General features: G+C 44.0%; 1 protein-coding gene across 6 annotated transcripts in view; it reads left to right on the forward strand.

Moving 5' to 3' along the window:
• afap1 (actin filament associated protein 1) overlaps positions 1-20821 on the forward strand; it is a 69001-nt gene that overhangs the window by 45105 nt on the left and 3075 nt on the right. For 3 of the 6 annotated variants that reach the window (XM_034856302.1, XM_034856298.1, XM_034856301.1), the window contains exons 4-14: positions 2716-2824; positions 2941-3152; positions 3317-3496; positions 8560-8646; positions 9843-9918; positions 13444-13596; positions 15074-15285; positions 15547-15692; positions 15995-16109; positions 16475-16717; positions 19380-19500. In XM_034856302.1, coding sequence (XP_034712193.1) covers positions 2716-2824; positions 2941-3152; positions 3317-3496; positions 8560-8646; positions 9843-9918; positions 13444-13596; positions 15074-15285; positions 15547-15692; positions 15995-16109; positions 16475-16717; positions 19380-19500 — 1654 coding nt within the window. The remainder of the gene's footprint in view (positions 1-2715; positions 2825-2940; positions 3153-3316; positions 3497-8559; positions 8647-9842; positions 9919-13443; positions 13597-15073; positions 15286-15546; positions 15693-15994; positions 16110-16474; positions 16718-19379; positions 19501-20821) is intronic. The other 3 variants (XM_034856303.1, XM_034856304.1, XM_034856300.1) reach the window with 2 other exon arrangements.

Below are 20821 nucleotides of genomic sequence, written 5' to 3' on the forward strand. Positions count from 1 at the left end.
CTAACTGATATTAATTGAGATGCTAACGTTGGCTAACGAAAAACTGTAATAAAACAAAATCTCATTTTACTTACCGGTGAAACTGAACTGCCCATTCCTTTGAGTGTTTTGCCGTGCAACCGACAGCTGAACAAGACATTATTATCCGACCAAAGTGTCACAGCCACAGCGGTGAAACGTAGTCAACCCCCAAAATGAAGTTTACGTGCCATGGACAAGCTTTGCTAACACTCTGTCATGATTGACAGGCCGAGAACTGTCAATCACATCATAGCCACGCCCTAAAACACCCCCGGCTTTATCGCCAATTTTAAAATCAACGAGACCGTAATTTAAAGAATGAACATCATTCTGTATTGCAAAAGACTTCAAACTAGCGATCGAGACCACAAACTCATTGTGAAGATGTTTACTGAGGTAATAAATCAAGTGAGAAGTGGCTCATTCCTCCATAGACTTCTATTGAAACCAACCTCTTTTGCAACCACGCGTGTCGCCCTCTGCAGGAATTCAGATAGAATGCAGGTTTAAGTTACTTCCGCAGTGGTTGCACTTTTCCGAACCGGATGCTCTGTCCATCAATATATATACGGTCTATGGTTAATTAGGAGTCTTTTTTTTATCAGAAATAATTCCCTGACTTTTCAAATCTTTTCACATCTTCTTCACTTTCACTTTCCACCCCAACGTTCTGACAATTACTGCACAATACAAAACTATATTCACAAATATTAAACACTATGTCTGTTTACGATTTACTAGGGGTGTGATGAGACTCAGCTCAGGAGACAAGACACAAGTTTAAAGAAAACTTCAATTAGGAAATGTGACTGGAAAGGACTAAAGGTTTGGCCTTCTCGCCTGTATAACTAACCTCTTCAGACCTAATGAGTGCGGCCTCCCTCTCTCCTCCCAAAACCATCCCTACAACCTATTAAATCCAATAATTATTCATTTCTTACACTGCACAATAACATTTCCACGGGTCCGGCTGAGCGGAGCTAAAAGTTGTACCTTAGCAATTTGATGTGTGTAGAGGTCTGTGTGGTTGTACTTTTTTTTTCTAAGCAGCTGCTCTAATAATGTCCTGTTTATCTCTTTTTGAGAAAAAGTCAGTCATGATATTTAGACTAAAACGGAGGTTTTGTCTGGGGAACTGTCTCAGTATGTCCCAAAATCTACTTTGGAGCATAGAGAAAGTTGCAGTGAAGGATGGAGGACTCACGCTCTTTTATTTCCAATCATCATTCCCATCACATTTCTCAACTGCACACTCAAAGCTATCCTCAATGCACGCTACACCAAAGAATAACCAAATAATAATTAAGTAACAAATGGAAATATAACTGAATTCTAACATTCAGAAAAGTGTTCTAGGCCAAAAGGGATGTAGCAATACGAAAATCACAGCAGTCTCTGAATAAAAAAGGCCAGTTACCTTTTGGGGCTTTTTTGCAAAGTGCTTGTTAATATTAAATTCAATATTTCCATAATTATGGCCGAATGACTTTAATGTTGAACCGACACATACTTTCTACACTCTCTGTACGTCAGCCAAACCCATTTATGATTGTTCCATGTTGCTCCAGCAGTGGATGCTGACATCACTGCAGCGCTGACGCCTGATTGGGTCAGCTGTAACCAATGGCCCATAGCACATAGAGTTTCATAACACCACTGGAGTTTCTCCCTTTTATTAACGGCCTGGCGGTGGAAAATCAGCGATGCCACCAGTAAATAAAATAAAAAGAGAAATCCAATGGGTTTTCCATTAGAGGAAAAGTCTGCAGCCATCGCAGCTTGGTCAACGTCCTTTCAGAGAGACTTAGAGTAAGGCCTCATGACGTCGTGACAGTTTTACATTCCATGCACTTTGAGGTTGTCTGGTACTGGATGGACTTATTAGAATGAGGCTCCAGAAGAAATGTTGCTTAAATGGCCCACTGGTCAGCTGGAAGCTGTGATTTAAGAGCAGTATTTATGTTAATTTACATCCATAAAAGAACCACTATTTCCATCTGTCTGCTGGAACGTCACATCACACATTTGTCTTTTTGGGGACAAGCCCAGTCCCGAATCAATGACTAACACTGTCATTGTAACATGTCAAAGTAGGAAAAGCATGAGTGCAAATAACACAATAAATCTTCAGTTTCAGGGTCCTGGTATTGTTTATGCTGACTCGCTGTCACCGCTAAATAAAATGGGGATATATTGTTATAGTCTGTTATCTGTATAATCAGTAAAAATATGATGTCTTCAAATGTTCATGTTCACACACAAAGGAGTTGAAGTAGGGCTGGGCGATCAAAAAATCAAATATTACAATATTGTAATATTTTGTGAAAGCATTTTGTGAAACATTTTGTGAATGCTTTCACAAAATATTTACACAATGAGATTTTTGATGAATAATCATCAGTAATGTAGATATGATGACTAAGTGGGTAAAGGCAAATAATAGAACAGTTACATAACAGTCTGGTAAGATCAGAAATGACACCACTTTACTGTAATGCAGCCTTTAAAACCAGGAAAAGACACAACTAATGACATTTTACGATGTAACGATATCCAAATATAAGACAATATCCAGTCTCACGTCACAATATCGATATATCGATAAGTGTTTGTTCAAATGTAAATGACGAGAGCTGTTTTCATTTGATACGCTTTGAGCCTGTCACTAGTGGAAGTTTTGTGTTCTTTCTGCAGCCTCCAAACAACGCCCCCCCGCCACTGCCCAGCTCCTCCCTACCAGAAGGCTACTATGAGGAAGCGGTTCCTTTAAGTCCCGGAAAGGCTCCTGAATACATCACAGCTAGTGAGTGGCGAGACTCATTTGTAATTGACTCATAACCATACATACAGACAGACAGTGGTTAATGGACAATTGTCTTTTAATGATAGAAAACGTTGCCTCGTTTGCCTCCTTATCAGACTATGACTCGGACGCCATGAGCAGCTCCTACGAGTCGTACGACGAGGAAGAGGAGGACGGGAAGGGCCAGAAGATGCGTCACCAGTGGCCGTCTGCCGAGGCGTCCATGGATCTGGTGAAGGACTCTCGGATCTGTGCATTCCTTCTGCGCAAAAAGCGCTTCGGCCAGTGGACCAAGCTCCTGTGTGTCATCAAAGATAACAAACTACTGGTGAGGGACACTGGTGGACATGTTCGCACAGCTAGGCACATTTGAAAGGGTTGCCACAGAAGATCTATGTACAATGTTGAAATAAAAGTTCTTAGTCAATAAGGACTAGGATGTCATTAGTTTGACTCATCCAGTTTAACCTGACCCCTTTGCTCTCCCTCCAGTGTTACAAGTCGTCCAAAGACCAGACCCCCCAGATGGAGCTGACCCTGTCGGGGTGCAGCATCACTCACATCCCAAAAGACGGCAAGAAGAAGAGGCACGAACTGAAGATCGTCCACCAAGGAGCGGACGCCCTGGTGCTGGCTGTGCACAGCAAAGAACAGGCCGAGGAGTGGCTCAAGGTAACACAGTAAACCCCCCAAGCTACTCTTACATATTCTCCAATGTTCCCCCAAACTACATATCCTCCACTGTTCCTATAGAAGTGGCTCAAGGTAACACAGTATACCTCCAAACTTCCTATCCTCCACTGTTCCTATTAGATTGAATTAATGCAGATAATGAGCGGTTTGTGCAGAGTTGTGGCTCCACCAAATTAAGTCATTTCAATTCTACTAACACCCCTTTCATGGGCTATGCTTAATTAAAACGGGGTCGGATCACTTGTCACACACAAAAACCATGTTCCCTTCTTCTGGATCTTTCAGCCGGATCACCAGGTCTTCATCAGCAGAGAAATGTTTCACAGCCAACATGGATGTGATGTAGCAGTCTTCACTTGCTGATGAAGACCATGTGATACTGTATTAGGGGTGGAACGGTAGGGACACCTAATCTGTTCCAGTAGTACAGGCGAGAGAGTGGTGGATGAGGCGAGGACTGTGCGTCGGCGTCGTTCAGCAGAGTGGAAACACATCTAACATGCTAACATATATCCAACACCTTCAGCCAGATGTGCCGGTCACTGGAACTTCTCCTCCCTACAGTGATTATCCAGCCGTCAGATACAAATATAAATAGGGCTTTACGTATTTGCTGCATGTACTCAAACCTCGTTACAACATGCCATACCAGCCACATAACCGTTGTTGTTATTATTCTGTGTAATTTGCACTTTCATAAATAAGAGATTCCGCATTTTCAGTTTTATTGCCGATGGAGTGTGCAGTTCACTGTTTACATCTTACTTCACACTCTGGGCGATATATCCATATTATATCCGCGTCGATGTATAAGGCTAGATTTCATCTTAGATTTTGGATATGGGTATATCGTGAAATGACACTAGTGTTTTCCTGGTTTTACAGGCTGCATTACAGTCAAGTAATGTCATTTTCCCAGACTAACCAGACTGTTGTAACTGTTCTATTATTTGCCTTTACCCGCTTTATTCAAATTTTATTCATAGTATCAATTCTAAACTTCAGTTATCCCGAGACACTTTACAGATAGAGTAGGTCTAGACCACATTCTTTAATTTGCAGATAGAGTAGGTCTAGACCACATTCTATAATTTACAGATAGAGTAGGTCTAGACCACATTCTATGATTTACAGATAGAGTAGGTCTAGACCACATTCTTTAATTTACAGATAGAGTAGGTCTAGACCACATTCTTTAATTTACAGATAGAGTAGGTCTAGACCACATTCTTTAATTTACAGATAGAGTAGGTCTAGACCACATTCTATGATTTACAGATAGAGTAGGTCTAGACCACATTCTATGATTTACAGATAGAATAGGTCTAGACCACATTCTATGATTTACAAGGACCCAACAGTTCTAGTAATTCCCCTAAGAGCAAGCAACCAGTGTGACCATGCGCCTAGTCATTGCATCCTCATTATTGGTGATTTACCAAAACTCTCATTTTGTTAATACTTGGTGAAAGCACCAACGTCACGACGTCAGTGCATTGGATCAAAAAATGACGTGATATTTGAGTTTTGATTTTTTCTTTTCTTTTCTTTTTTTTTCTCCATACGGCCCAGCTCTAGGTGACGTTGTTGGGATCAGCCTGAAAGTTTAGTTTTGGATGTTGTTGTCAGGGGGGTGAACTTGGCTGCAGTGGGACTTCCATTGTGTTGCTAGTAATGAGGAGTAAAGGAAAAATAGCTTTGCTTTTGTTTTGCTGGACGGCCTGTTTCCTGACATTGTCTGACTAGGGGCTTTGAAGATGTTTGTGTGTGTGTGTGTGTGTGTGTGTGTCTCTCTCTCTCTCTCTCTCTCTCTCTCTCTCTCTCTCTTTCCCTGACCATCCCACATTCTTTCAATGCCTCTCCAACCCCTGTCTTCTTTCTCTCTCTGATCTCTCCGTCTGGCTACTCGACAAGTCTGCAAAACAACCCCCCACCCCCAACATCAAAGTCCACCCCTGTGTCCGTTTGTTGTTGGTGCGGAGCCAGCACCTCTGGGCTCTTTCAATTTCAATCACCGGAGGAAAGACGGGCCTCATCTGGTCTTTGGATTTAAAGGAAAGCCCACAGCCCCCCTACCCCCCCCTTCCTCCTCACCTCTGCTCTTCCTCACTCTTCTGAGAATCTTCTGGAATTCCTTGTTTGTCCTTGACTACACAATGCGTGCTATTTTAAGCTCCCTCCTCATGTATTTGTGCTATTTGTGTAAGCATTTCTGCCTACTCCGTTCCCCTGTGCTACAGTTTTCCCAACAGGCCCTTGAACTCACCTTGAGGCCCTTATTACCCACTGGGGGTCTTGGTATAGAATACATTGTGGAGTAAGTTTGGCCCTTAGACCACTGATGGAAACGCCAGTCTTAATATCAGCCGTGTCTGCCTTCGTCTGTCTTTTTCTCATTTCCTGTTTATGGCTGTCCAGAAACTAAGACTCAAACAGTTTGTGTTTTTCTTCTTGATTTAATTATGTGCTTCGGCGGGGTGATTAGCAGTTGTTTATTGATGAGCTGAGGTAGGTAACCTGGTCAGGGTCAATATACACATCCACACTTTGGTCTCAACTGCACCAATCGTTGCTTGGAGCAGCTGTTTCTCTCTATTTAGTCAGGTGCTTGGATATTGGAAACATATTGAACTGACAATAACACAACGGCAGTGTGTTTGCGCGGTGTGTACGATAGTGTAGTCTGCGTTTGGGGATTGTTTTGCTGGGACCACCGGGCACTCCTTTATTTATTCGCACACTTTCTATTTTGCACCATGAGCTCTTTTTTCTCCCGCTATTTTTATTTTCTGTCCACCTCCCTTGAACTCATCTTCACCTCAGAGGCATTCAACTTCCATAACAGTCAGATAATGGAAATACAGTTTTCTCGTTCAGGGAAGGAAATGGGAAGAGCTCGTAAAGAGAAGGGGAGAGGAAGCAAAGTGAGGAAAAAGAAGCAGAAAGTCAGTAATGAAAGGGAAAGCTAAGAGAGTTCCCAAAGCCTGCTAGTTACACTAATGGTTCTCCCAGATGTTGTCTGCTAATGATGTGTTTATGGAATACCCATGTCTACATTGTGTCCTTACTTCATTCTCCTCAACCTTTCCATTGCTTCTTTTACTGGATGGATTGTGTATCTCTTGCCTCCTGCTGCAGTATGACCTGCTTTTCTTTGTCTCTGGCTGATGTAGTATCTTCCCTCTTAACTTCTATTTTCTTCTTCTTTTTCTGCACCAATTTTGGGAAAAGTGAGTTTGTGTGTTCACAGCTTATCTGCTCATGTGTGCTTTTAAAATGCTTTTCCACAACCCCGAGTGCATCATTGTTGTTTGCTGCACACTGACGGTGCACGGCCATCCTACACCACCCACCACAGCATTTAGCCTCGAGCTCATTTTCAATGATGATCCAATTAGATACGTGCAAACTCAACAATAAAACATACAGCACAGCCCAAAACTCAAACAGTTAAAGATTCTGATTGACACACCGCATGTTACTGAGCCACAAAGAAGTCATGGACGGACTTGAATGATTTTAACTGATGATACTGTAGAAGAAAGAATTTAAATTTGAGACGGTCCACATTTATTACGGGACGGCTCCAGCAGGGTGGTTAAGAAAAAATCACTGAAGGCCCTCGGGTCAGTTGTGTGTGCGAAGTGCAGCCGAGGACCAATGGTCCGAGCCCAGAGAGCACAGAGAACCGTTTTTATGGAAATTATCAGAATTACGTCCAACCAAATTATTATGCCCTATTATATGCAATTACATGAGTAATGCTCTTAATAATGGTTGGTTATAAAGCCTGAATCTGTTTTTTGATGTTCTGTCATTTATACTGTATCTCAAGTGGGTAGAGGCCTCAAATACTTTATTTGAACTATTTAGCCTGCTGTTACTGGAGTACAATATGTCTTCACATCTTCACTACACTTTGGTTAGTTAGTTCTGTGCATGTAGGCTTTGTGAATATTTATTAAAAACCACGCAAGAGTAGCTGTCCATCACCAGCATATTCCTTTTATTGAATATAGTGTTTCAGCAGCCAAGACTACCGCACACAGCCCCTCTACCTCCGACATAGCACCCCATCTGCCAACGTAGCGCTCCAGTGGAAGATAGACATGATGGTGCAGTCTGTCCCACTCTCTGGCCCCTGAGCTGCTCTCTGAGCCAAACCTATGGAGCCACAGTCTGTCATTTGCACCGCAAAACCCAATTATGCTCCCTCCGAGCCAAAACCAATGAGCTGAGGAGCTCTGCATGGCAAGAGATGCTTCAAAAATGCTTGTGGAGATGACGTGTGTGTGTGTGTGTGTGTGTGTGTGTGTGTGTGTGTGTGTGTGTGTGTGTGTGTGTGTGTGTGTGTGTGTGTGTGTGTGTGTGTGTGTGTGTGTGTGTGTGTGTGTGTGTGTGTGTGTGTGTGTGTGTGTGTCTCTCTCTGTGGCGGCCCACCGCTCATCTCCACACAGCCCCGTCCCCGCCGCGCGCCTCTGATTGGCCGATCTGAGGCTCGGTTGCCAGATCCAGCGAGGTCACGGTAATGCACGCTGGCGCCCCATCCAGAGACCTGCAGATCTCATTCCCCCCTACTAGACCTAATTGGAATAAGGATTCCATGCACCCTGTAAAACTCTGTGGTGTCTAATGTGTGCAGCAGACACCCCCGCCCCTCCATCGGCCCCTGCCTCACATGCGTGCTTGCTCTCTGCCTCCTGTAGTACTTCCACAGCATGCTCTGTATTGCCTTATGATCCCTTGGCTTCCATTCAGTAGCATGATGGGATACGAGAGAGGAGGGGGCGGAGTAGAGCACATGTGTACATGTGGCCTGCATTACCCCAGGCATGCCTCCCAGGCTGAAGCAATCAGCTGCTTAATTATGTGGCAATGGTGTGAGGACATTTTTTAGGATTTTCAAATAAGGGATCCACCCAAGTCTCCTGATCACGGTAAGGACCTCACATTCCACCGCCCAGTTAGACGGGGGGATCAGGAGGAGTGGGGACTTTCCGTTAGCCTCATAAGCTAACGCTGCATTGCCTTGTGTTTTCCAGGTGATGAGAGAGGTGTGTGCTAATGGGGGTGTAGACCTGGATGGGGCTGGATCTGGATCACCAGTGCACAAACCTGAACTGGAAAAGGTAAACACACACATGCACTGATGATCAACGCTGTAATCTTAGAATAGGAAATACTTTTATGTCCCCAAAGAGGAAGTTTGTCTTTGGCATACTGCTACAATCGGTTGATTCACAACACAAATATGTCACAGAAAATCATTCTAAAATTTGCATAAAATCAACATAAAAAATGAACATTAGATCACCAATGAAGCATCTCAGGACATAAAGGAAGAACAACACAACATCTTAAAAAGTGACTTTATTTATTTAAAGTGCAAACAGTGCTGGTGTCTCGCTCTGTTGTGCTAATATTTCTCATTGGAGTTGAGCAGCTTGATGGACGTTGGGATAAACAATAACTTAAGGCGGTTTGTTTTGCATCTCTTCTCTCTGCTGGCTCCCTGATTCATATTCTAGAAAGACAGGGTGTAGAGAGTCTGCAGAATGATTTTCTTCACTTGTTTTTGTGTCTTAAGTTGGACATTCCCATAAATGATTATTTCACCCTACCTTCAGCTGAAGCTGACTGTCTCTTGAAATGATAAATATTGCGAGCAGTATATTACTGTATCTCAGCTGTGGCTAGTAACCGTTAACATGTGTTGTCACTATTGTCACCCTTTAATGTTAGAGCATGGCACACAAGAGGACTTATAGTTTGTAAACTGCACCATGATGGGAAGCTCTGCTCTCCCAAAACCTTGGTGTGGTCCTCCCCCCTGGTCCAGGTTGGGGGGGGACAAAGGCCTAGAGATGCACCCATGAATCGGCAGATCATTGGTATCGGTCGTTGTTTTACTTGTTGACTACCATCGGCATATTGGCAAATAAGATGTGGACAATGTGGTAGTATTAAGCCATGTCGGGAGAGCACAGCATTGAAAAGGGGGGTGGGGGGGAAATCCCCAACAGGCAACATACCCCTGCAGACGTACTGTACCCGCTGCATATACCTGCCTGTATGTTTAGTGGTGGAAAACGAGTTCTATCAGAGGCTCCTTAATGACAAACCGCTCCCAGCAAACACAGCCTCGCCTAATTATTCTTCCATAACATGTTGCAGATGCTCCAAAGGGTTTTTACAATGTACAATGTAATTGGACAGCTGTGTGGATTCATTCCTTGACAGTCTTTTGTCAGGAAAGCACAGTCCTGTTCACTTTGTACCTTCTCGTGCATCCCTTCCTCTTCCGCATGGTCTCCCTGACTGCCAGAAGACATCGTGTGACAGGCCGAGCTCCGACGGTGAAGCCCCGCATGAGAACGGACACAGCGACTGCAAGGACCAAGGTACGACCCCACAGCAGCAATCAACTCATAATCTTTCATATTTACATGGAAATGAACATCTGTTGCTTACAGAAGTAAGTCCCTTGCATCCAGTTCATGAGAGCGTTAGTTTAGTTTTTGTGGTCAGCCATGTATTTAGACTAATAATGTGTTATCTCTAGACACATATTCTGAAAGTGTAATGTTGTAGCATCAAGATGTTTTTGGCGCCCCCCACAAGGAGGTTTTAGCCAAAACCTCTTTGCTTCAGGCAGTCAGCTCCCCTCTGATTTCACACACCTGGCTGGCGCTGAAAGCCGTTTTGATTGGACCTGAATGCTCCGCTGTGAAGCTAGCGCTTCTGGGATCTCCGTTTTATCGAGCAGAGTCAGGCCGCACGGGGCTCTCCCGGAGACCCTGCTGCCCCCGGGGGCTCCCGACGGCAGGTTGGAGGGGACAGCGAGGCAGATCTGGGTCTGCGCTATCGTCTGATATAGTGGCATAAGCATTTATTTGAGTTTCAGAAAAATCGCAACCCAAGGTCCACTTACTTGCTTTTTTTCCAAAGCTTTTAACTCTGAATCAGAAAAGGATTTATTGCCAAGTAGGGAATGCATCTAAGGGAGTGACTGTGTTAGTGGGGGTCCCGGGCCTCGTTGATGAGGCCCCCTGTAGTCAGGAAGAAAGTCTCCTTGAGGCGTGATGTTTTGGTTCTGATAAACCGCAGCCTCCCGCCAGAGGGAATTGTTGGCAGGTAGATTAAAAAGCATGTATAAAACTTTTAATTGTGTACATACATCACATAAAACGTTTTGCTTGGGGTTGCAAGTCCTGCTAAGAGGGATGTTAATGATAAACAGTAAGAATTTTGTTAAGGAATACTTTAAAAAAGTTAATCAAAACTTTTTGCATGATACAAGAAAAAAAGGCTAAACCATCTATTTTTTTACTGCTTGCTAGTGCTAACTCTTTTCTTTCTGCTTGTGATACTTATCGCTACTATATTAATGAGGATAGGCGGGTCTTATCGGTCCCCCTACACACAGAGTATGCCAGGCAGACACAGCGGACACCTCCCAGGGTTGGGGGGTGAGCACAGACAGGCTCAGACCTCCTCGTCTGTCGTGCCGGTCTGGCGAGTGTTAATTTGGGACCCTGGGAGTGTTTGAAGAAGTAGAAAATGTGGATGTGATGTGGATTCGGCTCTAATCTTTTCCTGCCGGCCTCGGCGTCCTGGAGGACTACAGGTCCAGGAGAGAGCCAATCACCTTCTCAGCAGAGCAGATGATACTCTGCAGTCTGCCCTTGTCCTTAGCAGAGGACGCAGAGTACCAGATGGTGATGGAGTGGAGCAGTGAGCCATCCTAGTCCTCGACAGGTTGAACTTCTTCATCCTGTATTATACGTTCCTAATTAACTTTAAACTGTATCTTACCGTCTAAATCAGCGATTTCCAGAACATTCAAACCTATTATCCATTCTCATCAAAGCAATCTTCAGGACAAATAACCAAACTGGTTATTGGACCATAAGTTGAGATTGTTTTAATCAAATGTGTATGATGTTTCAACATATGTGAATGGTTAGCTTGTTTTTTTAAGGATGGAAACCCCCTTCATAAAACACTGCAGTCACCTAGTGCTAGTGCTATGTTGTAAATATCATTAGTATCAGCCCGAAAGCACAACTCCAGTAGTTAATTCAAACGAGAGGTAGGACATCTTGAATTGTTCTCAACTTGGACCCAGTTGTGAATCCTGGGATGCTTTAGCTGCTGGATTCCTTTAACAAGGGGTTTTACACGGAGATGGTGTTCCCCTGCTGAACCAGCCAAAACCAAGAGATACAGATGAAATGGTCTCCGATTAGTTACTGTTTGTTTGCTCAGCAGGCAAACGTCCGTGGGGAGAGACTTGTCATCGGACTTGTCAGCTCACTTGTTTGGGTTGTCAGCTAGAATGTAACACCTATGTTGTCACAATTGGTTCATTTTTCCAAGATAATGTCTGCCACAGATTTCCCACTAGCAGTTCATTTTGAAACCCAGTTGGGTTTGAAGGAGTTAGCACAGAGCTGTGATTCATGGACTCTGGCGTGTTCACGTGTCATTGCTGTGAAACCAAGGGGAGTGTGGAAATAAGATCAGAACGATCTCCCAGATCAGCTGAGTTTAATCATATTAAATTGTTGAGTCCTTCTCCAGGGAGGATAGGATTGACCTTTCTGGCCTGTTGCAACAAATGGGCAATTTTTCACTGAAATAATGCAGACTGGGCATTGTTAACCTTGTTTCCAGAGTCAGCATAATAGTAATAGTAATAAATCAACATAAATGTGGTAACTTCAGCAACTCTTCCAAATCCAACAATGTGTGGTTTCAGTTATATTCTTCAACTGGGAGTAGTCAGGGGCCTGTGTGCAATAAGTAGCGTTAGCAGCTAATGCTAGCTTAGGACTTTCCCACCAGTGTCCACCTTGCCTTCCTAAATTAATAACTGGATTTGTGGTGTAGTTAAACAATTCGCAGAATGTGAGTTGAGTCATTCGAGCAGCATTGTGTGTTTGTTTTTTTTGACCGATTTGACCGATTTTGGTTTGGATCTGTGGTTGCATATCGACAAAGACTGCACTTATAAAGGGATTTTCTATTCTTAGCGACCATTCAGTGCTACTATACAAGACGCATCAACCGGGGAGGGATAAACATTCACAGAACACTCCCAGTTTGGGGTGCACAAGGCCACTTTGACATGTAGGCTGCAGGGGCCAGGGATCGACCCACCACCCTCTCGCTCCTTAGTGGACGACCCCCTGAGCCACAGCCACCTGGTCTTACTTCAGTCATTCCCTCATCAAGTCTGGAACCCTTTTATCCGCGCAATCAGTCACATTCCATGGCTGCTGACAAAAATCAGCAGCCATTATCACATCTTTCTGACCAACACTTGCCTTCTTTCCTCTCTCTTCTTCTTTCTTCATTTTCTCAGTTGAGTTCTCTCGCATACACACACATTTCATACAACGTCTCGTCACAGTCTCTATTCTACTCTTAGTAAGCCAAGAAGAAGAAGCTATTTCCACAGACAGACGGACCCTCCCTCCCTCTTAAAACCTCCTTCCAGCAGAATGTACACAGTCATCCACCTGTCTTTCTTTCTCTTATATCTGTCTTCGGGAAGAAAGTAGTCCCCGGACCAGTGGGGATGCTGGGACTCCAAACTGAACCTAGATCACAAACAGCGAGCTTTAGAACCCATACGGGTCTGATTAAACCCAATGCAACTGATCTCATGGTTTGTTTTAGAGTGTGCAGTTGCTCTTTCTATTCGTACTGTCTTACAAAAGCATCCAAACATAATTGAATCAACGTAAATGAACTCAGAACAGCTGTCTTACTAGTGTCCCATGTTTAGATAATGATGGTGGAGAACATTAAGTCTACAGGGGTCCTTCAAGAAAGACGTTACCACAGTGTTTGGCGGGTTTCCCTTTCATTTAAAGTTATGAATTCAATCCAGAATCTCAGTCTCTCTCTTTCTCTCTTAGGAAAAGGAAAGAAGAGCTCAAAGTCGGAGCAGAAGACTGGGACGGTGGGGAAGGGAGCAGGGAAGAAGATCACCAAAATCATCGGCCTGGGTAAGAAGAAGCCGTCCACAGATGAGCAGACCTCGTCGGCAGAAGAAGACGTACCCACATGTGGTAAGACGGACGTTAAAGTTGTTATCCTTAAGGTCTCCATATGCTTCTAACCAGTGTATTATCAAACCAAGTGTTGAGGAAATCATGTTTCTACATGTTCCCAATGACTACAGTCAAAGGCAGGGCTGATCTTTGATCCTTAGCCTTAATGCAATTTATTGTATAATTGGGGACAGGGTGCAGGTTTGATCATTCACAACAACACATGCAAGAATGAAAGGAAATATATCTAATTCAACAGGGCAGGGATATGTAGACCAGAAAAGTGGAAACCCTGTGCATCCCCCCCCCCCCCAGAAAATGGCCCCCTGCATGGGGATAATGGTATTACAGCCACTAAGTGCTACGCTAATGGGACGCGATGACGTCCGCAACATGGCACTATCTGCCGCCTTATTAAGCTAGTGCTAGCTGCTTTCAACTATAAATAGCTGGCAACACTAAAGAGAAGACATTTGAAGCAGAGGTTCCAAACCCCTGGGCTGTGGACCAGTACCAGTCCTCTGATTAGCTCCAACCAGATGACATGACTCAGCCTAGGCTTCATTTTCCTCATGACTCCCTGCCGCCCAACAATAAAACCCTGATTTGAAATGAAAGTAGTTGTCAACCCCTGTGTTCTTGTGTGATCTATCTGTATAACCACAATCAAATACAAATATGAATGGTTTCAATTTAGTTAGTTTTTTGGCTTATTGAGTGTTAGGGTCATAAATAGAAACACCCCAGCTGAGACTTCCATGATTTGTGCACAGGCACGTGGACTTCCTGTCTAACTTTATCTACTGATTGGGTGGGAAGGACAATTAGTCTTGCCAATGACACGCATCCAGTTGACCCCTCCACAGTGACTTCTAAATAACTGTGTCCCAGGGCAGCAATCACGCCATTACAGCATAGATGGATAGAGTCATACTGTCCCAGAAGACAACAAAGTCACTTAAAAGCAATAAAGGGTGGGTAATTAAGCTTAATCACCCACATATTGCAACAGATAATCTGACAAATGCTTATTAAGCAAAAAAGTGGAGCCAGGGTACAGTTAAGAAACCCCTTTTAATTTATGCAAATAAGCACATTTAATTAGATAACTTGTCTGATTTGCATAATTCAGCATAAAAATTGAGAAAACTGGTAACACAAAAAAGAATTGTCCTAATGTAAATTATCAACTGGGAGAAGTTTCATGGTGATATCTGTCAGTGGGAAACAGAAAGTTGAACACTAATTACTAAGTACTTTTTAATACTTGCCACCACTTAAATTGAAATATAAAGGAGACTTTATGAATATGAGACTAGATCAGTTGAAAGAGTTGCTGTTGCAATTCATGTCTGATGACGTTGCATAACGCCAGTTTGGAAAGGTGGACCAGTAAACCCTACAATACAATATGGCACCCATAAATTGTGTTCTAAACTGAGATGAATGTTGTTAAATGAACAAGTTTCCGACTTGGTTTTGCTCTGCTCTACAGGCTACCTGAACGTGTTGTCCAATAACCGTTGGCGGGAGCGCTGGTGCCGCCTGAAAGACAACCAGCTGCTCCTTCACAAGGACCGAGACGACCTGAAGAGCCACATCGCCTCGCTGCCCCTCGGAGGCTGCGAGGTCAGCCCCGGCCTGGATCACAAGCACCCCTTCGCCTTCCGCCTGCTGCGTAACGGCCAGGAGGTCGCTGTGCTGGAGGTGAGCTGGGTTCAGAGAGTCCGGTTTGGATGGTCAGTTTGATCCTGAATATGAGCAGATGTGGAGTCCCGTGTTAAAGTTGGCTACTAAAACTCCACTGTTAACTATTACTCGAGTCAAAGGTTAGGTGTGACCCGGATTTGAACCCAGAACCCCCATTTGAACCCCCATTGCATCTTGCTGTGAGGCAGAAATGCTAACCCCCGTGCCGCTATGGATCTCATCTCAGCTCTGGTTTGGCCAATCTGTGTTTTCCTCCAGGCCTCGTCCTCTGAGCAGATGGGGCGCTGGTTGGGGATTCTACTGGCCGAGACGGGCTCCACCACCGACCCCGCCACCCTGCACTACGACTACATCGACGTCGAGACCACCGCCAATGTCATCCAGCTGGCCAAGCAGTCCTTCTGGTGAGGGACGCACACATTTCCTCTAGTGATGAAAGTGTAAACCTGACAAGCTTAAAATTAAAATGGCTCATATGGTGAACCTTGCTTTCTTCCATGGCGTCATTTTCCTTGTGACAGTGTAAAATGTGACGTAGATGCAGAATATTCAGCCCTTATTAGAACCAAGGCTTACCATTACTGCTGTTATTTCTCCACGTACAGTGTACTTTATGCACTACTGTGTTTGTTAGAGCACTGGGGCAGACAACCTTATGAAAGAAATCCTCTTCTTTTGAATGAACCTTTACGTTTTCTCCGCCCAGTTTCACCAGTAAGCGCGCTGTCTCTCCCAACCGGTACCTGGAGAACCCAGTCAACGGCTACGCCTGCCCCACCGGCGTGGCTCTGCACTACGATGATGTGCCCATTAATGGGATGGTAAGGACTCGCCTGCTCATAGCTGGTACTCATACACAGTCTGGATCAACAGAAATCGCCATGATAGTTGCGTGAGCTCCCACTCTCTGTGTGTTTCTGACCCAAAACCCATAGCACCCACCCGTAGTATGATTAATTACATCATACTAGACATTCTACATCATATGTAGCACCTTTAGTCTTATATTGTAATAACACTTGCTATGGCTGAGTAGTGTTACTAACTTCTAACCATCTCTCCCTTTCTCGCCTCCTTTGAGCTTTATATTTCTGTTATGCATTATGTCTCTCCTCTTCTTTCTCCTCTTCTTCCTCCTCTCCCTCCCTCTCTCTGCTTACTTGCATGCCTGCCCGGTCTAACCCAGGACCCGGAGGCGCAGTACTCCCGTCCCAGCACAGGGGGGCGCCAGCTGAAAGAGGAGCTGCACTATGAGAACACTGAGCTCTATGAGAACATGCCCTCGCCAAAGCGGGACACTCGCCTTCCTCCCAAGTCTTCCTCTTCTACTTCTTCCTCCTCCACCTCTGCCAGTCACTACAAAGCCCCTGTTTCTAAAATCTCTTCTAAGTTCCTCACTGCTGATACTAAAACTAAAGCCACTGCTCAGGTGACTAACACTCTGCTCCCTAACCCTCACTGGTCTATAATTCACTGTGTTGTGTTGGCACTTTAAGTGGTTTTCCTTTGTTCACTTATGGATTTTCTTCCCCCAAAAAGATGTCTCTGTATGACTTTGTAAAAGCGCTGTGATTTAGATGGAAGCATGAAAATATTAGGACTTGTCATCAGGAGGTTCAGGATGGGAGGGACTGAAAGAGAAATCTTCCTCACTAAGTGCACCTTGGATTAGGAACGAAGATCTGTTCACAAGGACGGCATCATATGTCCAGACATCCTCTGCCACACGTGAGGGGAAATGTCCTGATATCTTGAGACAAAGCAGCCAAACCTCTTCTTCCACTTGGAGTCATGTTTGTGTCCCAATAGTCCCTCTTCTTTCAGCTCCACCAGCTTCTAAGAAGACATATGTCTCTTTAGCAGCTAAATGCTCCACCATGTTGCGTTATAAGCTCCTCTTTTTTTCTGCTTGTGGAGAGCTACGTGAAAATCTCTCATTGAGGACCGGCGAGTTAAATCCGCTGTCCGAGAGTAGGCTACACCAGGCAGACACTCAGCTGTCAACCTGCAGGTGGAAGCGGGGGGGACGCTGGCGATCAGTGAACAGAAGACAGTGGCCGGTGTCTGGTGTGTGTGCGTCATTGTTGGCCTGCCCCTACATTTGGCACGTGTCAATTTGGGACTAAGCACAGTACTGTGAAACTGTAGCCATTTAATTTACTTTGCACTGGTAAAAGAAACTTGATTGACGAAGAACTTTCAACATGCCGGAGTCATCTCCACAATGGAGTTTAGTTCTGTTTGTTTTTCTTTGGCTATTTATCAGGTATCTCATATAAAGTAAGTCAATTATTATTGTTAATCATTTGCATACTCAATATAGATGTATGTGGGAGAAGTAGCAATTCAAAGAGTTAGACGTCTGAAGACGATTTGGAGATTGCTCCATTGACTCTAATGTGAAAACAAAAAGTGCAAAGAATCCTATCATGTGCAGAGCTAAACATTCTGATATTTGAATGAATTTTGTAGCTGAAGTGAGGTGATCAAAGAAAGTTTAGAAAGTATAAAGAATAAGAAAATACTGCGAATGCATTCCAACAGTTAATCATGTTGCAGTCTTTTTACAGCGGATTCTGATCGCTGATCAATAATACCTGGAGCACACAAACAGTCGGGTTCTGAGCTGAAACACCACTTCCTCTCTTAGCACAGAGTGTATGTATAGCTCGACTGTGTGAGTTCCTCTCCTGCACAGTGTCAGCTGTGTGTGTGTGTGTGTAATTTATATTTTTACAGCCGTGCTCTGACAGCCACATAGTCACCACATTGTGCTGCGTGTTGCTCCACCTCCTCCCCACCCCCTCTTTGATGTGTGTGCTGTGTGCGGCGTGGCCGGCGGGTGTTAACACGGCCTCCGACACCACAAAGTACCGCTCCACTATAAGAACGAGGTGTACAACAAACTGCCCGCCCGCCACGCTTTTAACTGGAGATCCCTGTTGCTTGGACACGTGGGTTAGAAGAATCATTTTAATTTATATTTTAACTTTCCTGCTATTGTATCCTTTTCAGCAAGACAAAACCACTTCCATCCGTCTCATTACAATCAGATTCCGACAGGATAACCACTATAATATGTTATATATTCAGTTGTTGAGTGTGTAAAGTACGTCAGCAACATGAAAATAGACATTCAGATCAAGTGTCAGGATATAAAAAAAAGTTAATGTACGGTAATTAAACCATTGTCATTGTGGGCAAGGTGACATGATAGTGTAGAATATTGAGTTATACTCTGATAACCATCCCTTATTCAGTTTTTCCAAAGAAGTTTCATCTTTGAAAGGACAATCCTGTTGAAAAAGCACGAACACCACCCCTCATATAAAAACAATAGACTCAGAAACTCCGCTAAAAAGCTGCGATAACGCCACAGAAGCACACAGTGAGAGACTAGCTGGTGAACATTTGGAGCATTCAGCAGCTGAAGAGGCAGATATTAGATTAGATAAGATAGACGCAGGAGGAAGCAAACTATTTTTGATTTTTGCAAGATTGTGCTGCATTCACGTGCTGTGGGAATAATCGGGAAACTCTGATCCCAACTGGGAATATTCCCACTGCATTAACGTTGTGAGATAGGACATGACATGGCAAAGGTCTGTTTCTCCGAGTGCCCTTCTAGGTGATGAAATGGCGTGTGTGTGTGTGTGTGTGTGTAGGGGGGGGGGCTTGGCATAATTCTCAATTTCCAATGAAAAATGTCTGATCTATGATCATGGAAAAGTGGCCACCCATGAAAACCCTGTGCCCCCTTGCTGATTATTGCCTAGCTTGGCCTCTAACAAGCTGAACAAATATAAAAACAAAAGTGTACGTACAAAAAACATAAAACCTTTGTGTACATACAAGTTGTTGAAACTACATAAATGTATAGTGAAAAGCAACAATGGTCAAAATACAATGTCCATATGGAAGACAGGTTTTTTGGAGACAATTGGAATACAGCTTTAGCATTCAAAGAGCACCATATCCATCATGTTTAGAGGTTTGTTGTGGTACAAGTTTACATTTGTTTCATTTTGATGCAGTACAGTATTGACGAGATATTTCAAAAGTCTTCTTCCTCCTTGTTCTTCTCCAATCAGCTGAAGGGAAAGAAGGGCGCAGGGGCCAATGGGACGGCCTCCAAACAGAAGGCCGAGCCTAAGAACCAGCCTAAGAAGAACGGGGTCAACGGGACAGCGTCCCTGAAACGCAACAGCTCCAGTAAGTAGTCCACATTACTTCCAATGGGTGATTAAAGTGTTGACATCACAAGAGTGTATCATACTAATACAGGAAAAGTCTAAATTGAAATACCATTACCATGGTAACTTGTGAAGGTAGTCCGGTCTGGCGAAGTATGAGACCGTGTGTCTGGCTTCCTCAGCACCGCTGATTGCACCACAGCAGTTTGGAAAACACAGGCTGTCCAAATTACAGTTGGTTTAACTAAAGGGGGGGAGTAAATAACTCTGAAACTTAAACACTATGCTACGCTTGAGAAAATCCATGTGATCCACGTGGGCCAGACTGGAACCTCCTGCCAACGTTGAGGTAACAAACCGACGCGTCAGCAGGAGCCCAGATCGCTGGGAGCGGGTCTGAAATACGGTCCTGTTGATCCTTGTGGTTTCTCCAGAGTATTTCTTTTGCCTAATGTGTGAACGAGCAGGGTTGGAACCCCTCGTGTAGCTTGTCATTCCTCCAAATTCCCCAAGCGTATTGAATTTGAAATACTCAGCGGCGGTTTTATTGAGCAAAGTTCACACACACGCCCAGATGCTGGATCGTGACCCTCAGTGTATTTTCCAGGAAGAAATGCTTAGGCCTGTGGTTGAGACGGGGGGGGGGGGGGGGGGGGGGGGGGGGGGGGGGGGGGACTTGTCCTGCAAAGTGTCTTCTTGTCAGACCGGCAGTGCACCATCATAACGGGGTCTTTGGTTTGGTTTGTCACTTTAGTTTTGCAGTTATTTTTGGATTTATGGTCAATAATCCTCATTTATAGGAAATTAGACCGAATGTTTGAGTTTGAAAAGCATAAAATAGGAATTATTTAGACTAAAAAATAAAGGAACGCCCAACATCCTGGGTAGTTAGAAAGAACATTGATATAGGAAAACGGGTCAATTTGACCACTAGGGTTAACACTTGATTTTCATTGAGCCCAATTTCCAGAACCTTGATTGCATATTTGCAACGTAGCGCATATTTGTCGTGTATCTGAATGACACCAAACACACAGGAGATCTTAGGTGAAAGAATCATTTCAGTTTATCAAAGCATGAGTCTCATTTTTGATATTTTGGAAATGATTCCTGGTAGTAATATTTTTGACCTACTATGTTGACTGTGAGATGCGGGGACGCGCCAACGTTGCTAAAAGGAACTTGACGGGCTAAGAAACCAGAAAAGAAGATAATAATAATAATAATAGCAGCGATTCAAGCACGGAGCAAAAAAAGTGTTTTCCAGGTTAAAAGATCTACGAAATACCATTAAATAATGAGAAACCCAGGACGCCCATATGTAGAGGATTACTCCTGGA

The sequence above is a fragment of the Etheostoma cragini genome, chromosome 19 (genome assembly GCF_013103735.1).
Source record: "Etheostoma cragini isolate CJK2018 chromosome 19, CSU_Ecrag_1.0, whole genome shotgun sequence".
NCBI classification, from domain to species: domain Eukaryota; kingdom Metazoa; phylum Chordata; class Actinopteri; order Perciformes; family Percidae; genus Etheostoma; species Etheostoma cragini.